Source organism: Pteronotus mesoamericanus, unplaced genomic scaffold, assembly GCF_021234165.1.
Source record: "Pteronotus mesoamericanus isolate MK-2021 breed Mesoamerican mustached bat unplaced genomic scaffold, CSHL_Meso_final contig_130, whole genome shotgun sequence".
NCBI classification, from domain to species: Eukaryota; Metazoa; Chordata; class Mammalia; order Chiroptera; family Mormoopidae; genus Pteronotus; species Pteronotus mesoamericanus.
Window position 1 is genome coordinate 14,760,173 of NW_026555060.1, and position 22,785 is coordinate 14,782,957.

Genomic DNA, 22,785 nt, shown 5'->3' on the forward strand with positions numbered 1-22,785 from the left:
TTAGAGAAATGCAGGACAACCTGAAATGTAATAATATCTGTATAATAGGGACACCAGAAGGAGAAGAGGATGAGAAAGGGATAGAGAACCTGTTTGAAAAAGTAATGATGGAAAACTTCCCTAATTGGAGGAGAGAAAAAGTCACACAAGTCTGGGAAGCACAGAAGGTCCCATTCCAGAGGAACCCAATGAGGCCCACTCCAAGACACATCATCATTAAAATGGCAAATATCAAAGACAAACAGAATCCTAAAGCAAGCAAGAGAGAAAGAGGCAGTAACATATAAGGAAGCCCTGATATGGCTAGCATCTGACTTCTCAATGGAAACACTGCAAGCCAGAAGGGAATGGCAAGAAATATTCCAAGTCATGAAAAGCAAAGGCCTGCAGCCAAGACTGCTCTATCCAGCAAGGTTCTCAATTAAAATGGAAGGCAAAATAAGGAGTTTCCCAGAGAAAAGAAGGCTAAAAGAACACACCTCCACCAAACCAGCACTGCAAAATATGCTGAAGGGACTGCTTTAAGATGAAGAAAAAGTTTCTATGAATACCCAGTTCCTTTCAGAGTTGCCAATACTTGATATTACCAATATTTTTAATACTCATTAATCTGATTGTGACGATGATGTTATTTTAATTGTTCCTTTACTATTTGTTGAAACTAAACCTGTTTTAGTATATTTCTTGCCTATTTCTATTTTTTTTAAAAAAAGCTTTAAATGACTTTTTGGTATTCTTTATCCATTTATTGATTAAGGGTTTGTAGTACTTTTTTCCCTAAAAACAAAACAAAACAAAAAAGAAACAAAAAACCTATTAACCATGTTTTAGATGTGTTGCAAATACTTTTGTATTCTATTCCTTGTCCTTTAACTCTTTTATATGTATATTCTTAGATAGTTAAATGTTTAATATAGTCATATTGTCAATATTTATAGCTTCTGGGGTTGAATATTTTACTTCAGGTCATGAAAAATTTTAGTTCTATTTTCTGCTAAAACTCTTTAGATTCTACATATTGATTTTTAACTCACCTGAATATTTCTTGTATAAGGTGTGAAATAGGACTCTATATTTGTTTTATGTCAAGTTAACAATAATAAATAAAATAAAATACATTATTTTATTTATTTACTTATAGCACTCATTTCTATCAAAACATTTTTTTTAATATTTATTTTGCTTTTTTTAATCTGTCTCCCTCCCACTGCACACAAAAGAAAAAAAATCCATGATTATAGGGATTTTTGTCTGTCATTTTTAGTATTATATTCTCAGCACCTATAACCTTAGCCAGGTACATATTATATACTCCACAATTTTTTAAAAGGAATAGTACATGCCAGACATCATGTTACACTCTTTACATATATAAGATTGTTTACTCTTTACAATGTACCCTCCATCCTTTGCAGATAGGAAAATTGAGACACAGAGGGAGTTGCCTAGTGTGACACAGTAGTGAAGGTGGAAGCTCATGGATTCAACTGTAGGTTTATAATCCCAAAGGCTTTTTTCCTAGACAATCATCCATGTTCTCCCCCTGCAATAAGCAAGGCACTGAATATGTGATGTCATGAAATGCCCTTGCACTCGAAGGACATGTAGAACTGGTTGGTGACATAGGATGTTTACATAAAGAGACAAATAATTATTTTAAGAGGCAGCTGTTCCAGTGAATGTTCCTATCTTAAAGGGGAGGAAACAAAGAAACCAAAATAAAGTGAGGAAGAAACAGATACAACTCACCATAGGCTCAATACCTATGATCTCCCTGCCTTTATAAAGAACATGCTAGCCATTCTACCCCTACAGATAGATCTTCACAACACTGGAATGCCTGTTATCCAGAATGGCCTGCAGCCAAAATATTTGTATGACTAAAGCTGAAGTTGCTAAGCATTTACAATGTTTAATATTTATTCTTAAAATCTGGTAAAACAGATTAAAAGTACATCAAATACTGTTTACTTGTTCACAAGTTTCTGTTTAAGGACCAACTGCTTCTGAGTTATGAAAACTGTTTCTATTTTATTTTTATTTTTTCTTTTTATTGAATTTGTTGGAGTGACACTTGTTAACTATATTATATAGGTTCTACACACATCAACTTAACACTGTATTGTGTGTTCACCCCCTCAAATCAAGTCTCCTTCCATCAAACACTTCGTTTGTAATATAGACTGCTGAATTTATCCCTTGGATTATCTCATTCACAGGGTCTGGGGAGGGCTTACAAACATATTATCAGACTTTTCTAGTGATCTTGATGCCCAGCCAGGTTTGGGACCAGTGATTGATGAACTTAAATTAACCATTACTTGATGACTCAGGATCTTTTTATTTGTGCCAATTATTAAGCTGCAAATTCACTGCAGGCATAGCTAGTGTGAGTGATGGTGACCACATCCCTAGGTCTCAATTTCCTCACTTGTAAAAGTAAAAACGAATTGGAGTATATGATATCTACAATCCTTCTTAATTCTAAAATTCTAATTCTTCAAAAAGGAGCTTTTCCAGGATATTGACTAAAACATGGTTTCTATAAAGAATGCTCCCCCCCATATATATACACACACATATACATACAGATATACATAAACATACTTCCTTTCCAAAACGAATACCTTAATGGGAAACATGAAAGATAGAACATTTAACCACAGAAGTAATAAAAGCATGTTAGCAACAGATTCTGCAAATAATTTGGCCAGTTCTTTTTGAGCCTTGATGACATATAACATAAATTACTTAATATTCTATTGATCCATCAAAAATTTTCAGTTCTCACTTTGGTTTTATTCAGGTTCCATATGTTCAGGAAACTTATGTTCCAGAAAAACAAGTAAGTAAATAAATGAGTAAATACATAGAAATGTGACTCAACAAACTTATACACATACACTCACATACACATATGTACAGAATCCTTGAAATAAAGATAGCCCCAGAATAGCACAATTATATGTATTTCCTCTGCACCAGCAGCTTTCAACCATAGGCGTTTTTGCCCCCATCCCTGGAGATATTTGGCAACTTTTGTAGACATTTTCATTGTCACATTGGGCGGTTGCTACTGGCATCTAGTGGGTAGAGGCCAGAGGTGCTGCTAAACATCTTAGAATGAACAAGACAGCCTGAACAACAAAAGATTATTGACCCAAACTGTCAGCAGTGCTGAGGTTGAGAAACCCTGCTCTACCCAGGGGCCTGAGGTATCAAATAAGGGGAAAACAAAACTCTTTATTCCATTCCAGGGACTGACTAGGAAAGAGAAAGGAAAAAGCACTCACCGCACAATCCCACATAAATCTCATTAACCAAAACTAGTTACACGGCTACACTGTAAAATTTTTATCTTTATCCTGACACTTCTAAGCACTTTAGAAAGGACAGAGCTACTCTCTTCTATTTTGGGTCTACAAGTAGTCTTTTACTCTCACTTTCCTAGACATTTTCCCACAATGTGAGTGAAATGCTTTGCCACATGGTATGGGAAAAATTTTGATAATCCTTACCTCACCTATTCTGACGATAAAAGTTTCTGCAGCTTCTGGCCCAAAATTTTATACACTTCACATACATTAAAAAGAAAATGTGGTTACATATTTTAGTATAGCTAGTTTGTCTTTTTAAACAAAATTATGAGGACAAATAGCAATCTAATTCATACAAAGCAGTAAAGTCTAGATCTTGTATTTCCATATATGACTATGTTGCTGCATCTTGATAAGAATTTCATAGTTGGAGAGATCTTAGAATTTATTCTACCATTCCCTAATACCATAGTTCATCAAATATAAGATGCCATTAATTAAAAGATAAACTATTTTGTTGTGTGCCACTGAAAGGAAATATATGTTAACTGAAAATGACATGCCCTCAAACATAAGACATCTCAATGTGAGAGACATTGAAATGTGGAAAAGGTGCATCTTAGAATTGATAAAATATATTATTCTATACTATAAAACCTTTCCTCTTTCTTAAATAAAAGCCATGTGTTATATTATTCTATAAAAGTCCTTCAACAATAATGTAACAAGGCATAAACATCACACAAAACATATAAATGGTAAAAAGAAAAAACTAGCTTAAAAAATAAACCAGAATCTTATGTAATTCTAAGTTACCTTTTAAGTTATAGATGCACTAGGTACTTTACTAACTGGGCAGGATTTTTAAAAATCTAGTCATAGTTTTTTTATAGGGAAAATTGTAGTTACAGTTTTTAAATGGGTAAAATTGCAACAGATAACTAGTTATAGTTTTGAAATGGGGGAAAGTTAAAACAGGTATTATAATGAATAAAAATTAACTGGATCTCAATTAATTGGAAGTTTTAGTTAACCGTGAGAGAGAAAGACTGCCTTTGATAAAATGTTAGGTAACAGGACTTTTGTTTAGGGAAAATGATCATGGGGTCAGATCACATTTAAGATGATTCTGTGTTCTTTATAAATTCTACCTACAATGAAGGTAATGAAACTACAGTTGGCCCTTGAACAACATCGGGGTAAAGGTACTGATCACTCCTACCAGCCCTATGGAGTGGAAAATCTGCATATAACTTCTGACTTCCCCAAAACTTAACTACTAATAGCCACTGTTGACCAAAAGTCTTACCAATAACATAAACAGTTGATTAACACATATGTTGTATAAGTATTATATGCTATGTTTGTACAATAAAGCAAGACAGAACAAAGAAAATGTTAAGAAAATAATAAAGAAGAGAAAGTACACTTACAGTTATATATTGAAAAAAAAAATGTGTATAGGTGGACCCAAGCAGTTCAAACCAGTGTTATTCAAGCATCAACTGTACATGTATCCAGAGATTGCTTTGAGTCACTGTAATATCCTTTGGGGAAAATGTCAGTCTTGGTTCCTATACTGTTTGGCATTGCAGAAAGGGTGAGGGGTTGGGAACCTATGAAAAACTTTTAGCCAAGAGGATTAATCCTTTCCTAAACTGAAAAAACATTTCATAGAATAGCTTATCCACATAAATATTTTTATAGGTCAAGTCTTTTCCTGTAGGAAGAAAAAGTTGGATGGGTAAATGCCCAGCCAAAATTGAAATTATACATAGAAAAATTTTTTACTAGAAGTTGACAAGCAAATAAGGCTAAGGACCAGCAAAACCAGCCCCAATCCATGTGGCATTGTTGTTCTGGGCAAGAATCTTAATAATGCTGTCAGCTACAAACTCTCCTTACCACCAGTGAGCTGCCTATTAAACATAATGGCAATCAAACTGCCAAAGTTATCAAAATCCCAAAGTACCATTTTAATAATCTTGTTTAAAGAACCCTAGGAATACCAATCCAGAACTGCAAAGAGGAAACAAACAAGGCCCTAATGGCTCTGTACCAACCATGTGAGAATAACATCAATAACACACTTCCTGGCATCCCAGTATGTTACGCTATAATCATAAAACACAGTGCATGTTGGAAAAGGGTAGCCTTAAAACATTAACAGTGAACAATAAACTACTGCCTTTCTAAAGTGGAAAGTAAAATCTAACTTATCCAGCAGTTGAAACTATAAAATCAGTCTAGTGAGGGCACCATTGCCTCTCCAGAGGTAGGCATATATTCTTGTTATTTATTTAGCAGTCTTGGAAACCCCATTTCTGCTTCCAAATGCTTATTCTAGGAAATGGCAAGTAATGCTGTAGCACTGCTGCACCACAATATATAGCCCTTTTTTTGAAATTTCAAGGCCAACTACAGAAGGGAATTGAAACAGGTTGTTATTAAGAGGAAGGAAGGTGTTTCAAAATGCCTAAACATTGATTATTCTGAGGGAAATAACACAAGTATACTGAGGCCCTTGCTTTAGAACTTGTGAAACAGATTCATATTGATTTTAAGTGAATTCAGGGCATCTTTTAAGGTCTGGAAACTCAGACCATGCTTATCCCTATTTTGAATGGAGTTCTCATTTCACTGTGTTTATATATGTGTGTGTTCAATCCAGTGTACATTGAGAATGCTTTCTGTAAAGGTTCTATGAATAAATGACCATGGTAAAGTCAATAACTGGGCATATGTAAACATGATCTGCATTTAAATGAGCATACATTAAGAGATCTCAGCATTATAATAAAAAACAGTAAAATTTCAAAATTAAAGTGACACATTTGGTTGTGTACATAATCATAGATTTTTAGGATTGAGAGGAGCCCTACAGGTCACCTACACCAACCCCTTCAATTTACAGATGAGGAAACTGAGGATTAAAAAGGCAACTGCTGCCCATGGTAATAGCATAAGTAAAGGATCTGGTCCAGGCTAGTGCCAATATTCATCTCTAAGGCCAGTATTTCCATCAGGATCCAAAGTCATCACAGTCCTTCACCATAATTAGGAATGAAACTAAACTGTCATTTAAATAATAAATTACTATAAATACAGCTAAACTAAGAATACAACTGAAGACAGTATTTGGGAAGACAGAAGCTACAAGATAGAATAGTTACTAAACTTCTTATGTATGAGAATTCTTCATTTAGTTTCTAGGGAATCCCAAAAGGAAAACAGTTTAGAGATGAAATAATAAAGGCTCAAAAGCCTCAATAGCAAAAGTTATCTAGAAACCTGTTGACCGAGGTAAAATCTCTGTTGTTCCTATAGATAATCTCTTCACCACTACCATGACCCATATGGGAGACATAGGATATGTTTGGCCTAAAGCAAGATGGTTATTTCTTTTATCCTGTGTAAATTGCTCTGTTTTATTAAAAGCAGAGATCATTGTACTGTACTGGAATCATTGATGTAGGTGTGTGGGGGTGTGTGTATGAAGGAAAGTGAAGTGACCCCCTCAGGAGTCAGCATATCAGTGACACTGATGTTCATTATGTTAGTTTCTAAGAAGGGGTTTCCACACTCTCGTGACTTTCCCTTATTGCCCGACAGCCTTTTTTTTTTAACCAAACAGCAGGTCTGACATTCGTTTGGTTTCCTCTTCCTCTACAATATCATTTTCCCTAGAAATATCATTTCCACAACTTACTGTGCTTGTGCGTATTAGCTCTATGTCCAGAGCTTACTTGTTGATAATTTGGATAGGTCACTTAAGAATTCACAGAAACAAAGAGTTATAAAGGTGATTGGATATCACCAAGTTCATTCTACATTTTAATTATGCAGAAACATGTCAGACAGGTGACTGCCAATCAGAGACAGAACTGGGACTTGAGGCAAAATTCTGACTTAAGTTTAAAGTTTTCCTCACTATATAACATGCTTTATTTTATTATTGGCCTAGAAAAAATAATGGTATATCACTTAACTTGGGCCAAATACATTAATTGTTTCAAGCCATTACCATATTATATATTTGAATAATGCAATGAAAACAAAATTGCCAAGACATAGCAGCATAGGATAGTAGAAGAATAATGCAAGCTTCATTGCTAAACTAAATTTGAATTAGGGTCTCTAATTTACTAGCCATGTTAACATGGTCAGGTTGCTCAACTTTTCTGAAGTTGTAACTACCAAGAGTACTAATAATTAAATGTAGTTGTGTATATTTAAAACATCTAACGTATAGTAGGTGCTCAGTATATAATAGTTTCCATTATTTCTAACCTACAACTAAAGGACTGTGCCATTCTAGCAAAATTTCTTTAGCCCTTTGGGTCTCAGTTTATTCCTTTCTAAAATGAAAAGATGGAAAAAAAATATGAATTTCAAAGTCCCTTTCAGTTCATTAAGAAATAAGTAATTCCCAAAAGTTCCTTCATGTTCATTTAAATTCAGCAAACACCTAAGTATGTTATATCCATCCTAGGTACTGACCAGTTTCAACTACCACCAGGAAAATTATCTATGATTTCAGCAGAATGGAACCAACTGCATAGCACTTTCAGTTCCACACAGAAAAATTACTATGCAAAACCAAAGTACTTAACTTAAAGGAAAATTCTACAAGGATATCACAAACCTAATGTAATAAATAAAAATAATTTAAGATATACCTTAAATTATTATTCTGCTTTGTTGCTAGGATTGAAGATGAGAAACAAAATGTTTATATGATAGGACAGTAACAAAAGACTCAAGAGATATTTAGAGCAACTAATAGGATTTTCTGGAAAGAAAGAAATGAACAATAAGCTTCCCATGTGAGTTTTATGCTAGACTTTAAAATTTAAGATACTTGTGTCATTCTGAAATAGAGAGGAATAAAATTTCTGAGATGTGTTTTATAGTAATAGACAATATAAGAAGGTAGTTGACCATGTTCTCACATTACTTTTTAATTTTGTGTTTTGGATTTACATTCTCTAAAAAATAACATATAATGGAATTTAAGTGATTGAATCTTATAAGCAGGACCTGGGGAAATAGCAACTGATCTTAAATGAAAATTTTAACTGTTTTTCCATAAGGAAGTCATTGTCAATGGATTTTTTCATTATAGATAAGGCTTTTTTACAAATAACACTCTACAGATTCAAAACATATTCTAAGTCATGGTTAGACCTCCTAATCATGGTTCCCCAAAAACTGATTTGGTTTTACCATGTTACCGTACCTGTATAATATTATTTACCTGTATTTTAGAATATTAGAGTACACATCTTAGATGATAAAATGTTATCAACAAAAAACTCTGGCCTTTTATATGAAAAGGCAAAAGAGGCCTACTTAAATATTATCTCAAATGTGTGACATAAAATAATATAAATTCAATCGCTGTGTTCTATGGGTTAATTTTTGTCCTAAAAGATGACAGAGGGTAAACTATATCCCCCAACATACTTTGTGTGCAAAGGTCCAGAGAGCCACAGAAATATGATATAGGTATATACATATGTGAACCAGAGGCAAAAGGTCTGGATCCTTTTTCTTTTGATACTTCCTAAGTTTTGGACAAGTCACTTCACCTTTCTAGTTCTGTTTCTTTATCTATGAAAAAACAGGAGGAACCACCTGATGATATCTCTAAGTTTTCTTCAGTTCCTATAATTAACATCTGTGTGTACCTTCAATACAGCATTTGAGGGGCACAGGAATGGGGCAGACGTGCTCACATGAGAGCACCTACTCTGCTCATCATGCATGCTACTACGACCAGGCAGCTTCTGTAGAGAACCAGACACTAAGTGGCCTGGCTTCATGCCTTGGCTAAAAACACCACCCATGACTATGAAAGCACTTAAAGAGCAAACTGTTTTCTGAATGCAGTCAAAAAAATAGGTAAGGGGCTGTGAGCCCTCACAACCTCACATCCTTTTATCTTGGCTGGCTGAAGCACTGAGTTCATTTAGGTAACTTATGCTTTCTGAGCCTTAAGAGAAATAATTCTGAAAATGAATGTTCTTATCCCCAGTCCCATGACTGACACTTGAAAAGATGCAGCAACTATATTACATGCAGCAATCCTAAAATACTTTTGTAAGACAGAGTTTAGCATATTGTTTAAAAGTATGAAATGGGCTCAAATCCTGGCTCTACTAAAAGTATGAAATTGGGTCAAATCCTGGCTGTGTGATGTTGGAAAAGAAATGCAATCTCCCTGTACATGTTCTTTTTCTGTAAAATAGAGAAATTAATAAAACCTAATTCATAGGGTTGTTGCGAGTATTAATTAAGATATAATGCATGCAAAGCAGTTAGCACAGGGCCTAACATAAAGTAAATGTTGGAAGGAAGGGAGAAGGGTGACTGATCCTGGGATCAGGGACCCCCTTTTTGAGTTTAACTGAAGGTGGCAAACAATTTGCTGGCTGTGAATGACATCTGCTGAGCTTTCCCCTTCTGAGAAAACAATATGGCAAAGACTGAAAGCTGGGATCAAGCTTTTACTAGTAGGATCCTGCAGAATAGGAAGAAATAAAAATTATTCTGGAAGTAGGAAAGAGTTATTCTGGTTTAAGACAAGATCTTTAAGAGATAGAACACATACACACAAAAACACTGAATATGGGCATTACAGAATCAGAGAAAGAGGGTTTTTGTTTTTTTGTTTTGTTTTGTTTTATGCCTTCTCAAGTGTTGCTAACATTAAAAGCTACAGAATTTTATAACTGGATCGATCCCTAGAGGCCATCTAGTTCAACTCCTGACTTGACAGAGAAGTAGCTGAGGCCCAGAAAGTTTAAGCAACTTACTTGAGGCCAGTCAGCAGTAAGGAGCAGTACCAAGACAAACTTCCTGACTCCCCCATTTGCTCACCCAGTACTCAGCCGGATATCTATCAGCATCCTGCCCTTGTTGTGCCAAACAAAATGTTAAGATACATATGCATGAGCGTGTGCACGTGCACGAGCACACACACAGGTTTCTCACTTTTGCCCAGGTTCTCAAAAAGTACAGAAGCACCCTCCACCCTCCACCCTCCACCCCAGACCTTCCCAGAGCCTCAGGTGCGGGACTTCAGGAGGATCCTGGTCCATCTGTGGTCCTCTTTGGAATTTCTGCTATCTTTTTTCCTTCCTCACATCAACTCTTAAGGGCTACTTCTAGAAGTTTCTCACCTCAGAGATCAGGCACTTCAAGAGCAGAAGTTAGCACTTGTTAATTTACAAATTCTCATCTTCCTACAAATGCTATACATAAGTTTCCTCCAAGCTCCTTGAGTTCCGTCAGAACAAATCCCTCACTATCTCCCTAAAATAACTCAACCAGGTACCTTTATAAAATGTATGAGAATGTGGAGGGCTGGAGAGCCCTTAGGCACGTCTGACAAGAGAAAGGGAGAAAGAGGGACCCAGGAAGGGGATATGGATTGGGGGCAGGAGGGTAGAAGAAACTGACCAAATGTCAAAGTCTGGATCCTGCTGTGCTGTTGCGACTGACTCACTGCTGAGGGAACAGAGCTGCCAAGGGGGCTGTACTGTTTTAATTACAACAGACCGGTGCCCCAAACTACACAGGTAGGAAGCAGGGAAAAGCTACCCCGAAGCAGCAGAAACGAGGAGCTCTCTGTCTTCCTCTGGTTCCCTGTTCTTTCTCATCTAGTGCTGGCCATCCTGTGCCCGGGGGACACACCCCGAGCTTTCCAGGTTCGTAGCATCACCCCTGCCTGGGAACTCCCCACGACTCCCTCTTCTCCCAAGGACTAAGGAGAAGCATAGGGCACCAGAGATGTTTCTCAGATCCACCAAGGGCTCTCTCCCCACTCCCCAGTCCCGAGCCCCTTGCAGGGAAACTGATCTGAGAGAAGCTTTCGCCGACGGTCTGAAGCTGACAAACGTGGGGCGCTTCTTGTCCCGAAGCACAGAGCCCGCGTGGGGTGTCCCCTCAGCCTCAGTCTCTGCTGCGAGGGTGGGAGGCATATGTGTCACATCCAAGTGTTCCTTCCCCCACACGCGCACCACCCCCGAAACCGGAAGGAAGGCTTTGCTTTTGCCTTTTTTTCCGCTCCCTACCTGAATTCCGGGACCAAGTTAGGCTGCAGCCCGTAGAAAGCAGCGGAGAGAGTGACCAGCCACCCGGGCTTGTAACTCCCGTTCTCGCACTCCAGATAAGGCGACGACCACTTGACATGGCTCTTGTCCCCGCCAAACCCGTCCCTGCGCCGCCAGCTATGGCCCAGGCCCCGGGGCCCCTGATTGGAGCCGCGGCGGTGTACGTGGGTCCGCCACTTGCGCCGGAGGCCGTGGAACCACTCGGTCTCCACCGTGGCGTTGGCCAGGTGGTGTGCCGAGGAGGACAGGTCCTGAAGCAGGATGCGACTCTCCTCGCGCGTGGCCTGGAGGAAGACCTGCGGGGCGGACGCGGACAGCGACTCGGTGCTGAAGGTGATGGCCGCCCGGGAGATGCTGGGCTCGCCCTCCAGGAGACTCCGCACCAGTGCCTGGTACCACTCCAGGTCGTCCTGTAAGTTCTGCTCCCGCGACTTATTGCTCTGCAGCATCATGTTGAGGAAGTTGGTGGCGTGTGTCAGCGTGTCCAGTGCCCCGTGCAAAGAGGGATGGGAGCTGGCTAGGGCTGGCGACTTCCCCGGCAGGCCCGCCAACTCATAGCGGCCGGAGCAGTTGGCTCGCTTCAGCTGGTGGGAGTCCCCGGTGTAGAGGTAAGAGGCCACGTCCATGGGCACCTCCTCGGCGAGTTTCTGCGCCAAGATGGTGCCGTCGGTGGAGCGGCTCCAGGGAGCCGAGGGGTCCGAGGCAGAAGCCCCGGCCGGCTGCTGGGCGTGCGGCTTCGCCCTCAGGGTCCTCTCTCGAGGGGAGCCCGGCCGTCCCGTAGGGTCGCGGCTGGCGCCAACAGCTCCCAATCCCAGAAGAGTGAGCAGGAGGCAGAAGAGTAAGGGATAAGCCATGGCTCCCATCTGCCTCTCAGAGGAGAGGAGGTAACGGGAGGAGTCACTTTTTAAATTTTGACGTCAATTTATCAACAGTAAGACTTTTACGCGGAGTCTTCCCCCTTCTCTACTTGGCACCCAGTCGAAAAGGACTTTAAAATAAGAATGTCTCGAAATTGGCCCACTGGCTCAGCTCCCGTCACAGGAAATCGAATCACCTGTGGCAACGCCGGCTGCAGCCGCTCCGCGATGGGTTGGCTCGGAATTACGCACCTCACAGCCTGGAGCCGAACAGGTTACCTCCCCTCCGGCTCCTGGCAGCTATAGTTAGCCTGCTTACGTCTTTCGGCTCGGCAGCTTCCACCGCCGCTCTCATTGAGGTGTGTTCAAGAGCTGCTGCTGCTGCTGCCGCCGCGGCCGCCGCAAACGCCGCTCCATCATCTCACCCGCGGCAGGTCGTTCCCGCCTCCCAGCTCTGGCTCCTCCTCCTCGTTCTCCGCCCGGAGGCGCGGAGCGCGCTCACACAAACCGGCACCGAGAGCGCAGGAGCCAGTCCCCTAGAGCGAAGATTTCTTTTAAGACGCTTGTCTCTCTGGGGTCCAGAGGTCCAGGCACCTGGTTAATTGGAGCTTTGGGTTTGGCCACAAACCACACTCCTGCCTCTCCCTGCTCTCCGGAGGAAAGCCAGTTTAAAGAAGCTGCTTGGCCGCAACCAAACCCTTGCAGGGCGGCATCAAGTCGTCTTGTTCCCTGTTTGGTCGGCTTCTGTGTCAATTAGCCGACTGCCATTTGTTGGGAATGGGGCGGGAGCTGTCCAGTGCTGAACCCGAGGCGGCACAGAGGAGGCGCAGAAGGAGGCGGTGGAGCGAGATGCAGAAGCGCCGAGTCCTTTCACCCACTCGCGTTCCCCGATGACTCTGAAACCCGAGGGGGCTGGACGAGGTGGGCGGGAGTGAGGGGAGAAGCAGAGCTTCTGTGGCCCAGAAGGAAGGAAACTTGTACGTACAGAGGAGGAGGGTGTTGGCGTCTTGCATGCTTAGTTCAATCAGCCTTTTTGCCTGAAACGGAGGGAGAAAGGAGTTTTCATTTCTGACTTAAATCGGAGGGGAGGGACGTAGGATGGAGATGTGTCCTCCCGAGCATCTGCTCATTTTTGGCAAATCACCAAATCCTCCTCCTTGTCGGTTGAAGAAATGATTAAAACCTACTTGCAGAGGTCTTAGCTATGAGGGAGTAATGGAGACATCTACTGGCTGAGCTTTAAGAAAAATGTCATATTTAAAGAAACTGTGCTTGAAACGGAGCCAGGATGAAGGGGAACCGATGAAAGTAGGCAAGTGAAGACGTGGAAGGGAGAGAACCTGTGCAAGGGGCAGGCTTCAGGCTGTGAGGAAATGAGAACAGGTGCGTCTGCCTTGAGTGTAAAGGGAAGTCATCCGTAGGGACTGGGAAGTCATTCTTATAGATTGAGATATCCCGGCAGAAGAAAGAAGATCTCAATAAATATGCCAGTTTCCATACTCAAGTGTTGGGAAATCCCTTAACAATGTCTAATTGTTTTATTTGAAGCTTTAAGAATGTCTTCTGACATTCTGAAAATACTAATTAGTACTAAATGTGTAGTGTTTTATGCACCTCCACTTTCCATATGCACATCTATTTTCAAATTCCCCAAGAAAGACAGACAAAAAAATCCCAAATTCATTTCAAATCCCAACTAATAAAAATGTCACTGGTAGTATTCTAAAACAGCACTGCTTAGATTTACTCTATCATTTTGTTTTATTCTTGCCATTGGGGAAATATCTAAGCACTGAAATGTAAGCTCCAAAGAGCAAAAGTTTGTCTACATTGATCACTGTAGTATCTTGAGCACCCAGAACACAAAAATATGCCTGGCACATAGTATTTTCCCACAAAATATTTGCTAAATTAATGAGTAAACAAAGGAGGTGGTGCTAAACGTAATAATTTAAAAATCCACCTCCATACCTAAGATGAGAAGGCTGCCTGATATGTCAATGAGGGCTTTTGAAGTAAGACATAGCAACCCGTTTTCCAAACTGCAAGTGAGTTTGGAAAATCACTTTTTTTTGCAATCTCCAAGTGAGTTTTAGTCATGCAAAGAATGGTTATTAGATTTGTATTTACTTACAAGTAGATTCCATGTTCATATCCAACTTTTTACTTAAATTTTGCTTTATACTATATATGCTCCTTTGCTGAATAAAGGTCATACTAGTTTAATGCTCTAATATAGTGCATGTAGTAAAATTAACAGAACGGAATTTCTGTTTGTTTAATGTATCAGAGTACACAATACAATATAATTTTCCAGCTATTTTATCATTGAAATATTGAAGTGTAACCTTGTCATTAGTTGATTTTTTTTTATGAAATCTACATAACACTAACAATTCTTTAGTTTTCTAGTATTATACTAAAAACGTTTTATTAGCAGATCTTTCTGTAAGTAATTCAATAACAGCATAATTGAAAGACCTGGGTTCTGGTCTTGGCATCATTTTAATAAGCAATATATATGACCACTGACAAGACATTTAAAGTTTCTGTGTCCTGGGACACAAATTATACCTGGGCCTCATGATCTGGCATTAAGGGAGTACAGAAACAGCATCTGAGCCACTCTTCAGGAGTGCCCCTTCTTCCTCTAGTTCACATCTAATAAAAAAAGAGGAGGCTATGAGAAGCTCTTGTAAGTTAGCATTCTTCTCAGTGGATCACCTTCAGTCTACATTGCCAAACAAATGGGATGAACTAATTGGGTCTAAAACAGCACTGCCCAATAGAAGTATGATGAGAGCCACGAATGTAATCCATACATATAATTTTAAATGTTCCAGTAACACACTTGAAAAATAAAAAGAAAAAGTTAAATTAATTTTAATAATATATGTTATTTAGTTCAGTATATTCAAAATATTATCTCAATAAAAAGAAATATAATAATTATTAGTGAGATATTTTACATTTTTATATTAAATATTTAAATTTGAATGTGAATTTTACACTGATAGCACATGGCACTTCACATGTTTCAAGTGCTCAATAACCATCAGTGGCTAGAAGCTACCATAGAGGGCAAGCTATAGAAGATAGTGCATTCTGGTCTAGAATGCTCCAAAAAGCTTAGGTCCACTCAAGATAAGGCACCATGTTTCAAATGCTCTAAGAGTCTGATCCATTAAATAGGCCTGGAGTCAAGGTAACTGAGTAGGTAGACCACCCTATGTTTATGTTAGTATGCATCAATAAAGGGGATAGTCCAAAGAGATTTTTTTTTTAGAGAACAAGACTGAACACATACCCACATACTTCTAAGCAAATTACAAAATTCAGCACCAACTCACAAAGACCTATCACTCATTCAACAAATGTTGATTGAGCATCAGGCATTGTGGTTAGTTAAAGCTGGGATAAAATAGACTCATCTACAAAGTAGACACATGAAACTTATAATCAAGTGGGTAGAAAGAAATAATAAAAAGCCATCACATAATTTAAAAACTGCATACTGTTGTACCATGAAGAAATAAATGCTGTAAAGTGATAAAGAGTTCATGGTATGGGGGAAAGGAACTTTTTATGTAAAGAGATAAAGGATAGAAAGATTTCTGTGGCAAGGTAAAAACTGAGCTGAGACATAAAGAATGAGACATAGTTAGATAGTAATACTAGTGAACAATTTAAGAGTAAGATGGAGAGAAACTTACCCTAGGTAGAGGGAATAGTACGTAAGTGCATTAAGACTACAAATATTCCATTCTTAGCAGGAAAGGGGATTGGAAGAAGATAACTGCAATAAGCTGAAGTTCATATATAATATGGAAAATATGAACGATTGAGACCAAAAGAAAATTATTTTATAAAATAATCAAATGATTCTAGCATGAATGACACCTCACTACCACCAAATACAGGAATCTAATTTGTAGATGTAGATCAGCATCCCCATGTGACCTCAAAATTAAGAATAAAGTTGTCTAAAGGCTTATTGACACTGTGTAGGAGTTTGGTTATCATAGAGCAATATATACAAGATTTTAAGCCCTATGTGAATAGACCCAAAGCTTTTTCATCACACGCTGAAAAATCAATCTAATTGCTTCAGAACACTCAAATTTGCATTGATGAAAAAAAGCAATATGCAACAGAGTTATTACTTGTCATTATATGATTGATTTATCACTATTTGAAAATAAAGATGTGATATTAGGATACTTTTATTAGACAAACTAAAGGTAGTCAAAAACTGCTCAGACCAGATTTTATGTGAGCAGTATAGGTATAGTTATTTTAAAGATTTACATAAGTGCTGCTTTAAATCATTTAAATAAGCAAGGATTAGGACAAAGTGATGTGGTAAAAGGACACTGGATTGCCAGTTGGAAGATCCAGCTCTACTCTTGGCTCTACCATTATTTAGTCATGTGACTTTTGACAGTTTTCTCAACCTCTTTGAGAACGTTTGCTTCATTTGTAATGTAAGAGTGATGTATTAGATACATCACAACTAGAACAGTTGCAGTTGAGTGATCAATAATGGTCCAGGTATATTTTTCATGAACTCATTCTTGATGGTCATAGATGTACAAAGTAAATATTATTTTTAGAAGAATTAATGCTAGACCTCAGTAAACAAAGGGGGACAACTTCAATCAAGTTCCTGGTAAAGCAAATAAAATTACAAATAGCATAATCTATCAATATAATACAAAATGAGAAATCTAGTTCTTACTACTGGTCTTGCTGAGATTCTGGACTTCCCTAAACTTATGCTACCTTGTGCCTCACACGCCCATTTGCAAAATGAAGATCATTATCTTCATTATACAAGAGTGGTAGTTTTGAAATTTCTGGACTCAGAAGTATCATTAAAGAATTCTCATCATCCCTGTGGGTCTGGGTGGAACTTGAGAATCTGCATTTTAACAAGCACCACCGGTCATTTATGATGCAAAAAGAGCACATGCTGATAAATACTGCCTTGAGCTATGGAATAGATAACTCTAAGATAATAGAAGAGACCTCCTGATAAACCTAAAACTTTCTTATAAATTGTAGCTGTGGAGAGGAAAAGAAGAAAATAACACTTATAAAAAGTGTCATACCATCTTCTTCCTCTTCCTCCTCCTCCTCCAAACATTTCTCTAGCAGTTACAGTGGCCAGACATTGTTCTAAGGAATTTACACATTTTAGCTCATTTAGTCTGCCTTCACTGCTACACCATGAGTTGGTACTGTTACCATTTTACACATGGGAAACAATCAAACAGAAATTAATTGCCCTGGGTAATACAGCCATCTGACTTCAGATGTCACAGTCTTAAGCACTGTACCAGTGGTCACAAACTTTGATACACATGAGATTCACCTGGAGGGCTTTTGTCAAAGCACAAATTAGTGGCCTTACCCCCCAAATTACTGGCTCAGTAGGCTCAAAATAGGGCTTGAGGATTTGCATTCATAACAAATTCTCAGGTGATACTGATACTTGTGGTCCAGGGATCATCCTTTGAACTACTGCTCAGTGTTGTGTTTTTCACCATTACAATCTGTCACTGCTGTTTGCTTACATTTTCTGTATAGAGCAAGAGCAGAGCAGACTTTTCAACACCTCTGGCAATCCAACATGGAGTCATTGTCAGCCATAACACTTATGTCAAATGCTGTCAAGACTGAGGTAGTGGGGAGAAATGGAACACACAAAACCACAAGTATGAACACTTGAATAAGAATTTCAACTGGACACTGATATGAGTGGGAGCTCTACATAACATGGACTATATGAACTCAGAGCTCTGACCACCAAAGGCTCAAGCTTGGCTGTACCATAGTCATTCTGGGAGCCCTGCAAGACTTCCACTCCATCAGATGCATGCTGCCACTGTTACCACTTAGCATGAGACCGTCACTGGCCTCTCCAACTGAGGATACCCCTAGTGACTGGGGCTTCTTACCAGACATTTGCTCTGCTCATTTCAATGGTGTAAGCTCCCCCTCTCTACATGTAACCTGTGTGTGAATCTATTGGCTTATTAGGATGGTCTCCCCTAATAAACCTGACACTGTGGAAAGACATAAACATGTGTGACTCCTTTCAGGAACACTCCCTTTCTCATCAAAATTTTCCATGTAAAAAACTAGCAAAAGGAGAAAGTCAACATTAATAGATGAAAATATGACTGAAATCTCCTTAGGAAAAAAGCACTCTCTGGTTTGCTATTTCTAACTTAGAAAGCTTACCCAAAATGTTTATGTTTTTTACTTAGCAGTTTATTCTCATATGCCTTGAGTTTACCCTTAAAACTCTTACTCCCTGTCAGCATCACTCCATCTCTTTCTAGAGTTACTTCCTCTGCTACTCACTGTGAAGTCATGACTTGGGGCTCTTGCATTTCCAATGAAATGCATTTTTTTAAAGTACTACTAAGCACAGAATCACTAGGGCTTTGACCCAAATTGCTAGTTTTCCCTAATCCTTCCCATTCCCTGTAAACTTTAGAGACACTAGAAAAACTTTCTGACCACAGGAAAGGAAACACCAAGAAATGGCATTTATGTAGAAAAATTCTAACTGTGCCAAGACGAAGTACTTTCCTAAACCACTTTCTATGTACTGTCTTGACATTCAGCAGTACAGGAAAGGATGAATATGGCATTTATGAAAAATCACAGCAAATTGGAGAGCCCAATTATATTCAATACAAGGATTGATTCTCTTCCTCATTAAGAAATAAGAACAGCCCTGACAGGTATGGCTCAGTTGGTTGGATGTCAACCTGCAAAAAAAAGTCGACAGTCCGATTTGCAGTCAACACACATGCCTGAGTTGCGGGGCAGGTTCCCTGTGGGGGAGTGTGTAAGAGGCGACCGATCGATGTTTTTCTTGCACATCAATGTTTCTCTGCCTGTCTTTCTCCCTCCCTTCTTCTCTCTCTAAAAATAAGTAAATAAAATCTTTATTATAAAAGAAAGAAGAAAAAAATTTGAAATAAAATTTAGTGAAAACAAGTCTTTGTGGATAGGAAGAGACGTGAAATGGATGATTTTTGTCTGATCTCATCTGCTTCCCTTATTGGCGGGAAGTGTCTCACACTATATGTATCCATATGTTGTTTTTTAGTTTGTGATGCTGTTTTCATTACCACATTACCTTGGACATAATGGGAGTTTACTTCATGACCAATTTAGGGCTTGGCTCTTCATCTTAACACAGGAGCTTTTGAAAGCTGGGAATGTCAAGTGTCGAGGACCATGGCTACAGTGAACATGTGCACATATAAGAGACACTAATTAATGAGAATTCTTCATTGATAAAGAACAGAAACTTGTAAATCCAAACAAGCTTATAATGCACATGTTTAGAAAATATTAAGTTGCTTGTAAAAAATTATTTTTTAGATTTTATTTATTTATTTTTAGAGAGAGGAAAGGAGAAAGAAGAGAGGGAGAAAAACATTGATGTGCAAGAGATACTTTGATTGGCTGCCTCTCATGTGCTCCCATCTAGGGCCCTGGCCCAAAACACAGGCATGTGTCCTGTCTGGGAATCAAACCAGCCACCTATTGGTTCACAGATTGGCACTCACCCTACTGAGCCACACCAGCCAGGGCTCAAATCAGGTATTTTAGAGTAAAAAATTAAAATTTAATTAACACTCAAGAAAGAAATAAGAAAATAATAAGAAAACTTTTCTGAATAGCCAAGTTGATTTAATGGAAATGGATTAACCAAGAACTGAAAAGAGTCTCTTTACTTGAAGAAAAATTTGGACAAGGAAGGGAACAGAAGGGAAGGAAAGAAATAACGATCCATTTTCATTACATCTTTGGCTTTGTCCACAACTGAATGATCCTGGTGGGCTATGGGACCCCCTTATTCTTTGCAATTCACTGGGCTGACAAATCTGACAAAGTAATGGTATAAATGTTCCAATAGATACCAACATACTGCTCAGGAACACACTCATCTTTTCTGACTGACTTTCCCCAATGGTCAGCAATCCACTTAGGGAAAATGTCAGTGCTCTGACAGGCCTCAGGTACTATGGACTAGGGAGGGTTTTCAGTGCCTACCTTCAACCCAGTCTTTGTGATAATAGCAATTGTTATTCACGCTCTGCTGAGCATTCAACTTTGCCAGCGGCCCACTTCAGGCTGAAGTTTGATTTCACTGTAAGGAGGGGGTCAGGTTCTTTCTTCCTTCCCCTATCAGTCTCTAAACTTCTGGAGTCCCTGAAATATTCTAGGCCTCCACTGTGTCACCTCAAAGATTAGCTGACCCACTTTCCAGATGGAACCAACATCATCTTCTATCTGATGCATAGAGAATGAACAGAAGGCTGAGGAAATGAGAAGCTGTGTGCCCACTGGGAGAGGAGTTAAGCTGCCAGCACGGGGTGCACAGCAATATCACAGAGGCACAACATAATTCTCCAGAAAGCATCTTTGATTAGTGACAGAATAGCCTGCTTCCAGATGAAATTATCTTGGATTTTAAATGCAAACAGTAATATTGTAATTATAAGACTTACCACAAATTTAATTTGACATATTTGATAATTAATGGCACCTGAAAACTAGATATAAATAGTAAATAAGCCATTCACATATTTGACAATAATAGCTATTTCTTGGATTCCCTCGAAGATGGAAAAGAAAAAAGAAAGCTTGTGAGCTTTTCTCCTGCCAGAAAGTCACAGGGCATTGTTTAAGTTCTCCTTCCCTAAGAAAGATTTAAGGTGTGGACTCGTTGAAGGAGGCTGACTTCCCACAGTACCTGGGTTAGAGAAGTTTCTGTTAGTCCTCTTGGAAGAAGAAAATAGCAAGAAACCCCAGAAAGGCTTATTTCAGTGTTCATTTGGAAATCAAAAGTATCAAGTCAGGTCTCTCTGACAATAGATAAGCAGAGAGAAGCAGTGCCTGGGGGCTTTTTAAAAAAACTTAAGAAACTGTGGAAGCAAGCTGCTGTTTAGGAGGAGATGGTAGGAAGAACAGGTAGATACATGAAGCAAGCTAGAGAAATAGCCATATTTTCAGTACAAAAAATAATGATTAGGTACTTTTAATAATCTTTTTACTACTTAACTCATTATAAATCACAGAATACCTCTTAAATATAGCAGAGGATTTTAGACTTCAGACATGGATCATCAATAAATTTGTCTCTAAACTTTACCTGCAGGTCATGGAAAGAGTTGTTTGTAGGAAAAAAATGCCCAGGAATACTCTACATTACCAAATGACTTCTGAATTAGTGAATTGTTAAAAACCAGGTCAGAGCTTTCTGCAAATTATAATGTTGCTTTTGCCTCCAGTTTACTGGCTATGTATTACAATGCCTGTTGGGGAAGTTGGTTTTCCATCCTCTCACCCACCTCCTCTTATGATGAAGGCGGATTTGGGACAAGGACCAAGAGAGAGCTGAGACATAGAGCTAAGGGGTAGATTTTCAAAGAACGAAGAGGATTTTTAAAAATTTTGCACAGTGTACCCACCAAATTCCTTTTTTTGGGGGGGAGGGTGGGGATTATTTTTCTTTATTTAAATCTGTCATTTGATCAGCTGAAGTAAAAATATGAGCCCAGGATTTCCCTTTCAGTGAGAGAAGCACCTCTTCCCACACAACATCTTCACCAAAATAAATAAATTAAAACAGCCTCCAATCCAAAGTCATAGATTATATCTCTTTGCATAATGTTCTCCAGGTCTATCCATACTGTAGCAAAGGATAAAATTTTCATCTTTTTATGTCCAAATAGTATTCCATTTTGTGAATGTACCATATTAAGTCAATTAGAGGAAGACAAGTACCATATGATTTCACTCATATGTAGAATCTAATGAACAAAATGACCTAAAAAGAAAAATACAGACAAACTCATAGAGAGCAGGCTGACTACTGTGGTGGGTGATGGGGGTGGTTAGGGGGATGTGTGATCAAGCAAAAAAGAAAAAGGACTCATGTACATAGACAACAGTGTAGTGATTGCTTGGGGGAGGGGGAGGGGTGGATTTGGAAGAGGGTATGGGGGATGAATGATGATGGAAAAAATACAATAAAATAAACTATTAATGCTGGGAATGCAAAGTTGGTACAACATTTGAAAATCAATAAATGTGATTCACTACAAAAACAAAATGAAGGATAAAAACCTCATGATCATATCAATAGATGCAGAAAACACATTTGATAAAATACAGCACCAATTTATGATAAAAACTCAGCAAAGTGGGATTAGAAGGAAATTACTTAAAGATAATAAAAGCCATATATGACAAACCCACTGCCAGCCTCATAACTCAATGGGCAAAAACTACAAGCATTCCACTTAAGATCAGGAACAAGACAGAGATGTCCACTTTCACCTCTCTTATTCAACATAGTACTGGAAGTCTTAACCACTGCAATCAGATAAGAAGAAAAAATAAAAGTCCTCCAGATTGGAAAGAAAGAAGTAAAACTGTCTTTATTTGCATATAACATGATAC

At 38.8% G+C, this 22,785-nt stretch overlaps 1 protein-coding gene across 1 annotated transcript in view; it reads right to left on the reverse strand.

The window, feature by feature from the left end:
* GPR158 (G protein-coupled receptor 158) overlaps window positions 1-12,731 on the reverse strand; it is a 353,177-nt gene extending 340,446 nt beyond the window's left edge. The window contains exon 1 of the mRNA XM_054592528.1: window positions 11,396-12,731. Within this exon, the coding sequence (XP_054448503.1) occupies window positions 11,396-12,297 (902 nt within the window). The 5' untranslated portion in view covers window positions 12,298-12,731. The remainder of the gene's footprint in view (window positions 1-11,395) is intronic.
* Window positions 12,732-22,785: the final 10,054 nt, after the last annotated feature.